The following is a 12,976-nucleotide window of genomic DNA, read 5'->3' on the forward strand; positions in this document are numbered from 1 at the left end:
TGATTCAGTAAAATAACATTTTAAGCTCTGATTATTAAGACCTAAGCATTTACACTTAATGAACGACTCTGAGTACTTGTTGGACATTTAAACAGTGCTGTCTATTTCGAAAGGCATACTTTCATACTTAACTGAAAGCGTATAGGTAGTTGTATGGTTTGAGTAGAATGTTAATGAAGGTTGTATGTGTTTAAGGCATATTTATCGTGTAAAAGGGTGTTATTGGCATATCGTAGTGAATGGCTTAGGTTAGGACTTTCTTTGATAAAACATACTGGCATGTTCACTATGTTGTCCATTGTATTATTAGATTAATAATGATATGTCTGCAGCGACAACTGATATAAAGCATAGAAAAGCGAAAAGCCGTTATTACTAAAACTGGGTACAGGGGTTACTGGGGTAAGCTTATGATCCAAAGTTTTTTGCTGATCCCTTGCCATTCTACTTGAAATATCCTCTAAACAGTTGATAAACGTAATGGCTGAATCCGAGTATGATTTTTCTAAAATTTGTGAAATAGTTTTTTGTTTTTTAAAAACCTACCATTTTATATTATAACTATATTTTTAACTAAACTTTTCAATAGTTTTAAATAACTTAAATCTCATAATTTATATAATCATACAGCTACATGTTAATCGACCAATTCAATATTAAACACTAAATAGCGTTTATAAGTATATAATTTTTACTGTTGTTGAATCCAATATCGGGTTATGGTATAGTTGTATCAAAGAAAGTTTATCTTCATTTTCACATGTAAACAATATTTAAAAGTTCTAAGCGAGGGGCTAATTAACTATTAATTCTGTTAAAATCTGAAATTAATCAATTAGATGTATTAAATGTATAATTTGTTGTGCATCAATAATTCATTATTTTAAAGAAACACTTGTAAAATGTTTATGGATAATAAACGTATATACTGTGTTTTATTTTTGTATTTTATTCTCCAATTTTATTTTACCACACACAATTCATACCCGCAAAGAAAATAAAAAGTTTGATAAGACTCCCTTACTTGCTAAGTACTTCGATTTGATTTATTTAATTTGTTATTCAGCTCCATCTATTGTGAAATTATATTACTAATAATCCTAAATATGTATTTTGTAGTTTATTGAACATTCACATAGATGGCGCTATAGTAAACTAAATTTATAATCATTCTTGGAACTCTCATAGGTTCTTTTTCACTCGGATCTTCTCCCATTCTCTTAAGATGACCAATCTAAAGTATAGGTAGCATTCTCTAGTCGTAGGTTCATTTTCAATCGCTGCACTAGCGGACTAAGTGACATTTTATAACATAATATATGTATCAACTTTTAATCAAATTATTTAATCAAAGTCAAAACAAAGACATCAAAAAAAAAAAATTTAAATTAAATGTTTAAATAACGAACAACTACATTCTATGAATGCATAAACATTATTACACGATAAAGACCAACATTTACAATGTATGTTTAATAGAAGCAGTATAGTCCGAATCTGGGTCTAGTCTATAGAAATCAAAGCCGGCTCTACAAAAGAATCAATTTTGAAATGCACTTTTATCAGTGGCAACTTGCCAAAACAGATTTCTAATTCGAACATGACTTCTAAAAGATTCATATACATCGTGTCAAAAACACATTTTGCAATTTATTGCGCTGCAAAGGACGGAGCAAAGAGGCTTTCAAGGAACTTGAATACTTGCTTCTTTCTTTGTAAATTTTGATTCTCCTTATAAAAAATGTAAGGTATTCTTTTAAAGCAGGAAGATACAATTTCTTAAATTAAAAAATACTCAACTTACTTCTACTTATCCAATTAACCTTTACGATGACTAATCAGCCCGAATCAATTAAAATTTAATGAAGCATTAAAAAGAGTAAATAAGTTATTGAAGTAATAAAAACGTGAGGTTAAAAACACATTTTATCGCCTAATTAAAGTGAATTAGAGACTTATAATGCAAAACCGGCTTCAGATACAATTAATCGTCTTCCATTCGATTTATTTTTAGGATCAAGTCTTGGTGCTAAAAGTTACAAAAACAACATTATACTTTGGTAAATTGCTTCAATGTTTTAATACTTATTTAGAAGATTGACATCAAGAGATTGATTCAATCAGAGATTGCCGTAACTTAGAAAGTTATCAGTTTGAACATCGTGTCTTTTTTTTATAGAACTGGGGGAAAACGGGCAGGAGGCTCACCTGATGTTAAGTGATACCGCCGCCCATGGACTCTCTCCGCGCGGGGCCAGAGGGCTCGCGAGTACGTTGCCGGCCTTTTAAGAATTGGTACGCTCTTTTCTTGAAGGACCCTAAGTCGAATTGGTTCGGAAATACTTCAGTCGGCAGCTGGTTTCACAAACTGGGGGTGCGCGGCAAAAACTGCCTGGAAAAACGCGCAGTTGTGGAACAGATAATAGAAGTAAGTATTCAGCAGTTGAGTTTGTAGAAAGTTTTAATAAACTGGCTGGCTAATGCTTAGGCTATTCGCACGATATGAGCGACGCTATATTGACAATTTGGAAATAATCCGCGTTTCAAGTTATTTAATATTTAAAAAAAAATTACTTTTACATAAGATACAGGTATCACGTATTTCACGTCATTAAATTTGAACCTGTAGGCATCTCTAGTCATCGGCAAAGAAGACAGGGAAAAAAACGTCGTAAAAAAGCTCACGGTCCTCTTTTAAAAAAGCAAATCATGAATCAACATTTATTTTAAAATATTTTTTAATATTGCCTGGCTGTTTGATCAAATGGCCGAATATCATTCAGACCGCTAGTTAAACGGCGCTGTTTAGTAAAGAGGCTAGGCTATTGATTGAACGGCTTATTAAGCTAGTTGGCTGCGACATATTTATATCCATCCCTCGACTGAGAGTAATGAGTGTCCTTGAGAATTATTGTAATAGAAAGGCAAAGGATCGATGCCTTTGAAATGTGGTGCTGCCGACGAATGCACAGATGCCAGAATGTGGACTGCGAAGCTCACCAACAGATCAATCCTGACCCAACTTCGCATACTAACTCGCTTGTCTACCGTATGCCTACAGCGAATCGTATCGTATTTCGTCCGTACAATGCGCAAAGGCGATGAGAACTTGGAAAAACTGATCGTGGATGGTAACACAGAAGGCAAAAGATCACGTGGCACCAAATGCGATGACAGCAGATAGTCCGCTCTAGATGCTTCATTGCTGACCATAACGCTCAGACATGAGCTGCTGATTAAAGAGAGAGATAATAGAATACAACCAGCGAATGATATACAACAGCAATGAGGCAAACGGGCAGGAGACAACTATGATATTAAGCCTTTAGACACTCATATTAATGTTTATATTAATTCTGGAAATCTGATCAGTTATCTCTATATAAATCTTGTTTGAAAATATCAATAGTCACTCAATCTAGGCTATCTGAAGCCCACACAGTATTAACATAAACAAAAACAAATCACGGTAAACAGTGTTACTAATAACAGAATCAAAGTAAATAAAATGTTGCAATGAACAAAGTAAGTTCTATAAAACTATTAATTAAGTGCTTTGAAACTCCGCTATAATCATACTTTGCGTTATCCAAGTTCCGCTGCAGACAATCCTTTGAGACATGCATTAATGGTCCGAGACATTGCTAACAGATGTTCTAAACGGTTTGAGGAAATACCGAGTTTAGATTCGATGCCAAGTAACTTAGGAGACAAAATTATAGTTATTGTTGTTGAAGAAATTACATATGACAAAACATATAATATATAGAAGCATTCGAGAGCATTCGAGCAGTATTCGAGAACAATAATTATCTTTATTACCATTAATAATCTGTTGCTTTTTGTAAAGCTTCGTATTACACTGTTTTTTATTAAGTTGATATCAGGTGAAGAATAGAACGCTCCGTAGCCCTTTGGCAAAGTCCAATATTCTTTATTGCTGCCTTATTAAAAATCCTCTTAGAATGAAATATAAAACTTTCACTGTAAAATTGTCAAATATGTATAAAATTGCATTTCTATGCATTACCAGAAATTTTATATTCATCTAAACTCTAAAGTATTTGTGATCATATAATTATTATGGTAACAATATTTTCCATAAACTTTAATTTACATTTACACTGATAATTTATTGAAATCCCATTATTTGAGAATTTTAAGTAATTATTAGATTAAATACAAAAATCTAATAAAGAAAGACTTAAGCCGTTGTAAATATATTTTTTTTATCACCAATTGTGAATTCAGTGTCGTTGTTGCAAGTTTCGTTAGATACACAATTATTAATAAGAGATAATTTCATAACTGACTCTGTGTAGGAATGTTAGAACAACTTTATGCCACAGGCTTCGTAGGTTGACGTGCAAACACCGCAGCTTAACAAACCCAACTTCATTACTTAGCGGTCTCAATTCAGTTATTTTGTTGACATTAAATTTTATTACTAGCGTTGTTAAGTATTATCTTCATTTATTTGCGATTTCCACTTAAGATTCGGTTCAAAGATGCTGATTTCATTCACTTAGCGGGGTTAGTTGTGTACATTATGTTCTCAAATTATTAGAAATTAAACTATATATGTAATAATCGCTTTGCAAATATAAAAATATAAACTATGATTTAAAATTGATTCTTAAAGAAACTAATATAAGATATACAATATTTTTAAAAAACAAGAGGTGGATCGTAACGATTGACCACATACAATGTGTGAATAATAATTAATATAAGGTATAATTATAATAAGGTCATAGACGCGCACTCACAGTTATAAAGAAATACTAAAAGTGTTATTTACTCGCATTGCCAAGGCCCAAGTAAGGTTTTAACAACTTCATTCGTGCATAAATACACACACATGTTTTTATTAGTTAAAGAACAGGGGGCAAACGGGCAGGAAACTCATCTTATGTGAGGTGGTCGTGAGTGCGTTGCCAGCTTTATAAGAATTGGTACGCTTCTTCTTGTAAGTCGGTGGTTTGGTAATACTTCAATGCGCAGCTGGTTCCACGTAGTGGTAGTGAAACAAAAAAAACTGCGTACTTTGATTTAAATTTGATTATGTTAGACTGTGCATTATCCAATTATAACAACTCGTGTTTAAATTCAATGTAGAAGTTGACAGGTCCGTTTTAAATACAATTCATTCCCGCTTTGTGAAACAACTGGGAACAGTTTCGAAGTTCTCCGTTGTAAAAGTCCGTAAAAAATACAAAAAGAGTTTAGATTTACACACGTTTCAAATTCATTCGTAAATCTGTTCCTAGTTTTTTAAATGTCATTAGAGACGCTAATATTTATTTAACAGTATCTTTGGAACCTTGCCTAAAGGGACTACTTTTAATAATATATTTTAATTATATTATTATTAAATGTTCAGGTTAGTTATTAGATATATTAGAATTAAATACAATTATATTTTTAACTTATTATAATATAAGTCTTATGTATATGTTTATTGTATTTACCTGATTTCGCTGGTCGTGTCCACATATTTTAGGGACGACACCGCTTTTTATATTTTCGTATGTATGTTAATCTTGACTTGTATGTTTGTCCTAATTAAAAAAAATCTAAATTGTCATTAACTTTATGCACAACATTATTTGTAATATATTAAAACATGTTCTACCGCTTTTATCAGTAAATAAATGAAAGAATATTAAATCAATTTATTTTATCACAATTTACAATTCGATTGCGTAATGGAGCTAATTTAAAAATTCACAAAAATCGAAATTTGTATTAACAAATGACCTAAATTTGTATTCGAACTCCTGCCAAGAACATACGCCATCGGCACAGATTGATCTAATTGGCTCTTCGTTCATGTAAAAAACGATGTTATAATCGTCCACCTCGTTTGTACACCTGAAAAAAGATTAATCATCAATTTATTTTCGTTTAATAATAACTCTGATATAGAAGAGATTAGACTATAGGGTCAATGAACTGATGAGATGTTTTTTTTATTGTAAATTTGGGGGTAAATGTACCTGAAAAGTAACTGATGTTTGGTACAAACATCAGATACTTTTCAGGACGCCCATGGACGCTCACAATACCAGAGGGTTCGCGGTTGGTATTTGGAATATTGGTACGCTCTATTATTGAAGCACTCTAAGTCCAATTGGTTCGAATACTTCAGTGGGCTGCTTTAGCGGCATAGTGATGTTATCGTTAGACGCTTAGTTGTGGAATGACCCAACTTGGTAATACGTGTGGGATTATTTATTCTGCCTCGACGGCCGATGATGAAAATATCCTAGACTAACAACCCAATCGACTGTATAAGAGTTTAAATAATTTAATCATAAGCATAGTAAATACTTTTTTGTATGAAATCCTCACATGTTCTGCACAAATTGTGTTGTCAGTGATTATTACAAGACTTATGCAAACTAAGGGCAATGTTAGCTTCAACGTGTGACTTTCATCCCTAGGGTCGTAGGTTCCATGCTCAAAACACCAATAGAGTATGTGTGCATTTAACACTCACGCGTACGGTGAAAACATCCTGAGCAAATCGACATGTCTTAGACCTAAAACCCCGACTGTCAGACGGTCACCTTTAGAAATCTGAGGCCCAGACATGAAAAGGTTGTAGCGCCATTGTTATATATTATAAAACTTAAAAGCATTAAAAAACTTATCAAAAAGGGACGTGAGTTTAAATAAACCGTCTCTTTCACTCATATATCTAGCTCATAAATCGTTTAAACTTTAGACATACGGCCTTCATGCATATACTAAACAAAAGTCTGAACTGTACTATTTTGATTAATTTATAAAATACCAAGACGTCTTCAACTTTATAAAGTCAAGTTTCGTAGTTTAAAAACAGTATTTTTTATAATTCTGTCATATAGGAATAAAACCGCTTAAAATGATATAACTGAAATAATGAATATTGAATTAACAGTTCATCGGGTAAAACAGATAACTAATATAAAAATGCATTTACAATAGAGAATGAAAAATTCATTGGAGATGGTAAATCTCATCGTTCTCGCGTAGCAGTTCAATTGATGGATTTAAAGTGAGTTGAATAAAAATAGATCTTATTTTCACACAGCTGATCTTTTACTATGTTTATAATGATGTTTACTTGTTAATAAAAAAGTAAATCAACGTTAAAACCTTATTAGGCGTGGACATAATTCTTCTGTATCTGTTACATGATTTGCCAATCTAATAGGCAAGTAGGTGATTAGCCTAGACCCAAAAAATCGTAGTGTCAGGTACACCTGACACGCCGTCGACATTTTGGGTCTAAGGCAAGCCGCCTTCCTCACGATGATTTCCTTTACTGTCCGAGCGAATGTGCGCGTGTGTAAATGCGCACATAGAAACTCCATTGGTGCACAACCGAGGATCGAACCTAAGACACCAGTGATGAGAGTCGCACGCTGACACCACTAAGCCAACACTACTTTAAAATAATGTTGTTAATCATTAAAATAAATCAATAAAAGAAATACGAGATCGTTTTATACTCATTTTAATGCTTTAAAAAGTAAATTCAGTTGTTAGATTCTATGAATTTGGCAAATTTTGTATACGCGCCACGAATTCTTGAATACGTTATACATTACGTGACTTAAATTAACGGTATAACATATGGTATCAATATACCATTTTTATAAACCTTTATCGTTTTTTATTTACTTAAACGTAAACCACACGTTTGTAATACACCCTTGGTGAGAAAGTGAAACAAAAGACGAAACTGTTGTTCGTTTCGTTTGATTGTGATTGGTGAACGACATCTCTAACACACGTTGACAGGCAACATGATGCGTCATTATAACATCCAAACACTCGAATGTGATTGTTCGTCTCTCATATATCATTTTAAGTTCTTACTATCAACTTAATGTAGCCTGATCGATTTGTTACTAATAAAGTTCTGTTTACAATAATTTTACCAAAATTCGCATACATTTAAATAAAACTTCATGAACGAATACAAACGCCAATCTAAGTTATTTATGTATTTATGTAAATAGTCATGCTATGTAGCTACTATGTGAATGCTTTTCAGTTTAATATCACATAAAATTTACAACTTATGACAGACATCTACTTAGAGTTTATTGAAAAGCTGCTATAAGTACAAAGTTGATGTAGTATGAGTGTTCAGAGGAGTTGATGGCACTTATACCTACAGCTGAGTTTCATTAATTGTCAAGGCAAAATACAAAATCCTTATCACCTCGACGTCCGTCGTCCACAAATAAACGTTTCTTAAGGCAGTTTTGCGTAGCATTACTACAATGTGGGACCAGCTGTCAACTGAAGTATTTCCGAACCAATTTGACTTGGGTCCTTCAAAAAAGGTTCCTTTAAAGGTTTCCAATTTTAAGAGCATGCTGGTATTTTGAGAGTCCATTTGCGGTGATATTACTTAACTTCCTGCCCGATTGCCTATTACATAAAATAACGATTGCTAAAAAGCCCTAGAAATTAAATGAAATGAATGAAATTGCGTGTGGCTAAACAAAATCCTCGGAACCGTGAGGTCGCTCCGTGAAGCCGGCGAAGTACCCAGGAAACTTCGGTGCTTTTGGAAGGAGTTAGGCTGGCTTAGTTAGTCAGGACTTCACGTACAACAGACCTAATGAGCGTCTAAGTGCGGAAACAGAGTCCCACATTCATACATATACACATACAAGCGCTTGAATTTGATAATACATTAAAAACGGTGAGTTTATATTTGAGTTATTTTTATTTACTTACTTGTTTAATACAGCAACAAGGTTCCCCGAATACACAGACATAATACTACTCCGCCATTTTCTATCTGCATCTCTTCTCGCGGTTAACGGATTCGTATCATTAAAAAGACCTAAAGCTGTATAAATTTGATCCAAGGTTTTCGCGTGAGTGACGTAAGCAACGAGTTTCTTTCCCCCGCCGCTTCTCACTCGGTCGAAATTCCGCCACAAATCTGCCAAAGGCATACCTCCGAAGATTTCATTTATAGATAGGCCATAACCATTTTCGTAGTAATGCTTTAAGTCCTCTTCGTATTCCAGGACTTGCAAGTCGTCCTTTGTGAAAAGTGCGCACCAGGGACTAGTTGTGCCGTCAATGCCAGACCATGTATAGCGGCATAGATTATACAAGGCAGAGACATTGTCGTTTGTCAGCTTTTCTAATCCAGTGCGACGTTGTATTCGATCTTTGACCTATGGGTAAAATACATTTAATATTACGACGACAGGCAACGTCCGCCGCGAACCTTTTGTTTTTATTTCAATTTAAAGTTGATAAATTGTGAAATTTATAATTGTAGTTATGTTTTTAAAAATATAGCTGTCGTTATATTTATGGGCACATTCTCACATGAAACGTATACTTACAACAAGATAGTCGGAGGTGTTTAAATATTTCTCGATTTCTGTGTACATTTTCGGGTTGTTTTTGAGCGACTTTTCACAACTCAAATAAGGCTGGAATAAAGAAGTTATTATTACAGTTTCACTTATAAAAAAATTATAATATTAAAATGAAAGTTTTTAGCGTTTTAATTTTAGTTGCTAAGACATGAATTGAGTCATTAAAAACAAGCTCAATACCCCATCAATCATTTGTTTTTTTGATTCACTGGCAGTTAAATTAATTGAAGAAGTTTCGATTTTGGACAATAATGGCGCACTTCACTTGTTTATGTTAACTATAAGATCCTATTTTAAGTAATTATAGATGAGACAATAACACTTTGTAAAAGGCATGACCCACTCGATAAAATTTATTAACTTTATTAAATTTAGGAAGAACTATAGGGGGTCATTCCTGACGTAAAGAATATTGTTTGGCATTCTTTTTTGGTCTTACCGCAATATCATCAAACGCTGTCTTCGGCGGATCAATAACTAAGTTTGGATTACCCAATCCTTTGACGAATTCCTTAATACTATTTTCTAACCACTTCCCCTTAGCAGACCGGAAGTTTGCCTCGCGTAGGTCGCTCATAATGTTAGGAAATGCTTCTCTAAATCGCTTCCCCAAAAATAACATTTCCTTTCGGCCCTCCTCTGTGATATCTTGTTTGTCATCGAAAATTGCCGGGTTGTATTGCCAATTGTGTAAATTTTCTATATCCTGAGCACACAATGAACTGTGTCCCCTTTGATATCTTGAAATAATACATTTTCGTAACGACACAGCGTCTTGCATAGTTTTGCCGGTGGACGCCTCGGGATATCGTTTTCCATGTCTGAATATTCCCCAAACACTAACTGGTTCACAACCTATATACGTTATAAAAATAAATGAAAACGAAAGGGAGAGGAAGAATGTTTATTTTCTTGTTAATTAAAAACTTCATGTATTACTAATATTATAAAAACAGGCCAGTTTAAAAAACAGAATATAACCATATATATAAGAAGTATATATAAACTTTACACCTTTATATATATATTGTACTGACCGAACTTTGTTTGGATCCAAGAAAGGTTTTATTTTTGTATTTAAGGCGTGTATATGCCGGGTCCGCTAGGCTAACATATATTGCAAGTGAATTCGTTCGTTCGTTCGTTGAATACTTTTACAAAATGCAAATTGATTGAACACATGTTGATATAATGTCTACCAGTGGCATATACCACATATGGCCCCTGGCAAATTCTTTTGATGGGGCCCTATCAGTAAAAATCATCACGTTTTACTCAGTTTTACGCTAGTGCTTTTTGGACCGAAGCTTTAAGCTTAAATTAACTTTAAAACTTAAGCAAAAACCGGTTTCATGGTTTTAGTTATTAAAGTTATACCGAAGTAAGATATAAGTGAAGACCCAATTTTTTTATCAGATATAAAACAGATATAATATTCCATCATTTGAAACTATACCCCAAAAATAATAATTTGTTGAGCTGTTTCAAAAAAAAAATGCTTTGCTTTCTTTGACAGTCATACGTACGTAAAATTACTCGTCACTGGTAACATATACAACTCTAAAAATGAATTAATATCTTCTTGTTTAGGTTGGTTGAAATGTTAAATGATTAACTAATTAATTTTAAATAATATTATGACCACAGAGTGCTCCAAACGAACAGGCATACAAATAACTGAATTACAAGATATTAAAATAGATTTACACTTACCATTCAACTTGACAACAGAGTCTCGTATATCACCCCGAACTAAGTTATATGGAGTCTCACTAGATAAATATTTATAAGGACATCCAGTATTCCAATAACAAAAGTTTCCAATAACACAACTTATACAAGACAAAAATAAATTCACAAATATTAGTTGCATCTTTACGACCGTCCTCTAAAGTGCATGATCTCCAAATGTAAATTCTCAGGTAAATTAGGACTAATACCCATTTTTGGATGCCAAAATAAAAAGTTGAAGGTTGAATGTGCTTAGGTTCCGTATTGTATTGTCATCTGAAATATACTTATGATTTAATAAAAAATCAAGCTGTGTGTAAATGTACACGTATTTGGGACAAGGCATTCTTTTTATAAAATAATAAATTATATTTTATTAAATACTTGATTTATAAGATCGATAAAAAGTAATGCAACATTGATTGGCTAATCATCTTGCATATATTATTAATATCAAATCGTCACAGTATTAAGGCAAAAGTTCACAAACACCACGAGTTTATTAAAAATAAGCGTTAATAGAAATAGTCAGCACTCTCACAGCATTTAATCTTTGTACAGTTTCCACTATCTCTTCCGACATAGTCATTATTTTCCCCGACATTTTCCTTACAATAATTATTTTTGTATTGTTTTAATAAAATATAGATACATAGGATTTCTTAAATTCGTTAAATTCTTTTAAAAATTCTCTATCACAAATTAGAATAATCATTTTTTATTATAACAAAATACAATAATATACAAGTAATACACCTTATTACTTTATTCTCATTTTTACGTATGATAGATAACTTAAAAGAAGATATAGAAGATAACAAGCGACTCTTTCCGGCGTCTGGTTATAGCTATTTCCGAGCGGCTCTTCCACCAGTTCCAAAAATTATTTTTATATGCCACCCAATTTTCACAATTATATACAAATTGAATACCAGCATGGAAATCCGTCAATAGATTTTGAGTTCACAGCGTACAAACAGACGCAAGGGAAGTTTTCGTTTACATAATTGTTATTATACTGTGTATGGTGTAAAAAAGGATAATATGATACCTTCAGACACAGGAAATTGTCGGGAAAAGTATGTTTTATGGTCAGTAAAAGTCACTCGGTTTTTCCTCATTGGTTGCAAGTTTTTTCATTTTCGAAAATGTCTAATACATATCTGCCACATTCTGTAATAAACATTCTCTATATGTTCTTTTGTTTTAAATCGCTGTTTCATTATATATTTGTTCCTTTACAGAATAAACAATTTCAACGCTTAAAGGATTTCTAACTCCCAATGACTCCTAAAAACGTGGGCGAAATTATTCTCGAAGATAAATAAAAATTTTATGAGGTATTAATGTTGGTGATACATATGACTTTTTTACAGAATAGGGGCCAAACGGGCAGGAGGCTCACCAAAAGGCTCGCAATTACGTTCTTTTTTAGGTTTTTTTAGGTAAAGTCGTGATGCGCGGAGGCGTTCTAAACACGCTCAGTTAACTACGGACATCGAGGTGACTGTATTATTTAATTATACTCAGAACTGAACTGATGTTGGAGTAACATAGGGTAATTCAGATTAAAGATTTTTTTTTCTTTTTTATTGATATGTAAGTAGTTGATCGGTTGGTGGATCACCGTTGATTTCTTGACAGATACTGCTTTCGTCAGTGTTCCTTCACAGAACGAGCAAGCGGTAACTGCGACCTTAAACAGGAAATGCAGATCGATTCAGCGAGAATTTAAACTTATTTTGTTGGATAATTGAGAATCAAAAGCCAATTTAAATGATACATTCAAAATTCTAGTTTAGAATTATAAAGAAAGGCAATTATAATTGAGTATCAAAATA

At 33.0% G+C, this 12,976-nt stretch overlaps 1 protein-coding gene across 1 annotated transcript; it reads right to left on the bottom strand.

Annotated features, from left to right (window-relative positions):
- Positions 1–5,689: 5,689 nt before the first annotated feature.
- On the bottom strand, positions 5,690–11,313 carry LOC111000138 (multiple inositol polyphosphate phosphatase 1-like). Its single transcript, XM_022269492.2, has 5 exons — positions 11,118–11,313; positions 9,844–10,259; positions 9,369–9,458; positions 8,743–9,194; positions 5,690–5,874 (listed from the first exon to the last, which is right to left on the bottom strand). Exons 1-5 carry the CDS (start codon positions 11,275–11,277, stop codon positions 5,715–5,717), a joined length of 1,278 nt encoding a protein of 425 aa, XP_022125184.2. The 5' UTR covers positions 11,278–11,313; the 3' UTR covers positions 5,690–5,714.
- Between the last annotated feature and the right edge of the window lie 1,663 nt (positions 11,314–12,976).

Source organism: Pieris rapae, chromosome 10, assembly GCF_905147795.1.
Source record: "Pieris rapae chromosome 10, ilPieRapa1.1, whole genome shotgun sequence".
Lineage (NCBI taxonomy): Eukaryota > Metazoa > Arthropoda > Insecta > Lepidoptera > Pieridae > Pieris > Pieris rapae.

What these genes read in the sequence shown, in the direction of transcription:
- LOC111000138 (XM_022269492.2), bottom strand. Translation starts at nt 11,277, where the DNA reads ATGCAACTAATATTTGTGAATTTATTTTTGTCTTGTATAAGTTGTGTT. An exon ending in CTCTGTTGTCAAGTTGAATG is followed by an intron (nt 10,260 to 11,117) that starts GTAAGTGTAAAT and finishes TAACGTATATAG; the next exon opens with GTTGTGAACCAGTTAGTGTT. An exon ending in CAGCGTTTGATGATATTGCG is followed by an intron (nt 9,459 to 9,843) that starts GTAAGACCAAAA and finishes TCTTTATTCCAG; the next exon opens with CCTTATTTGAGTTGTGAAAA.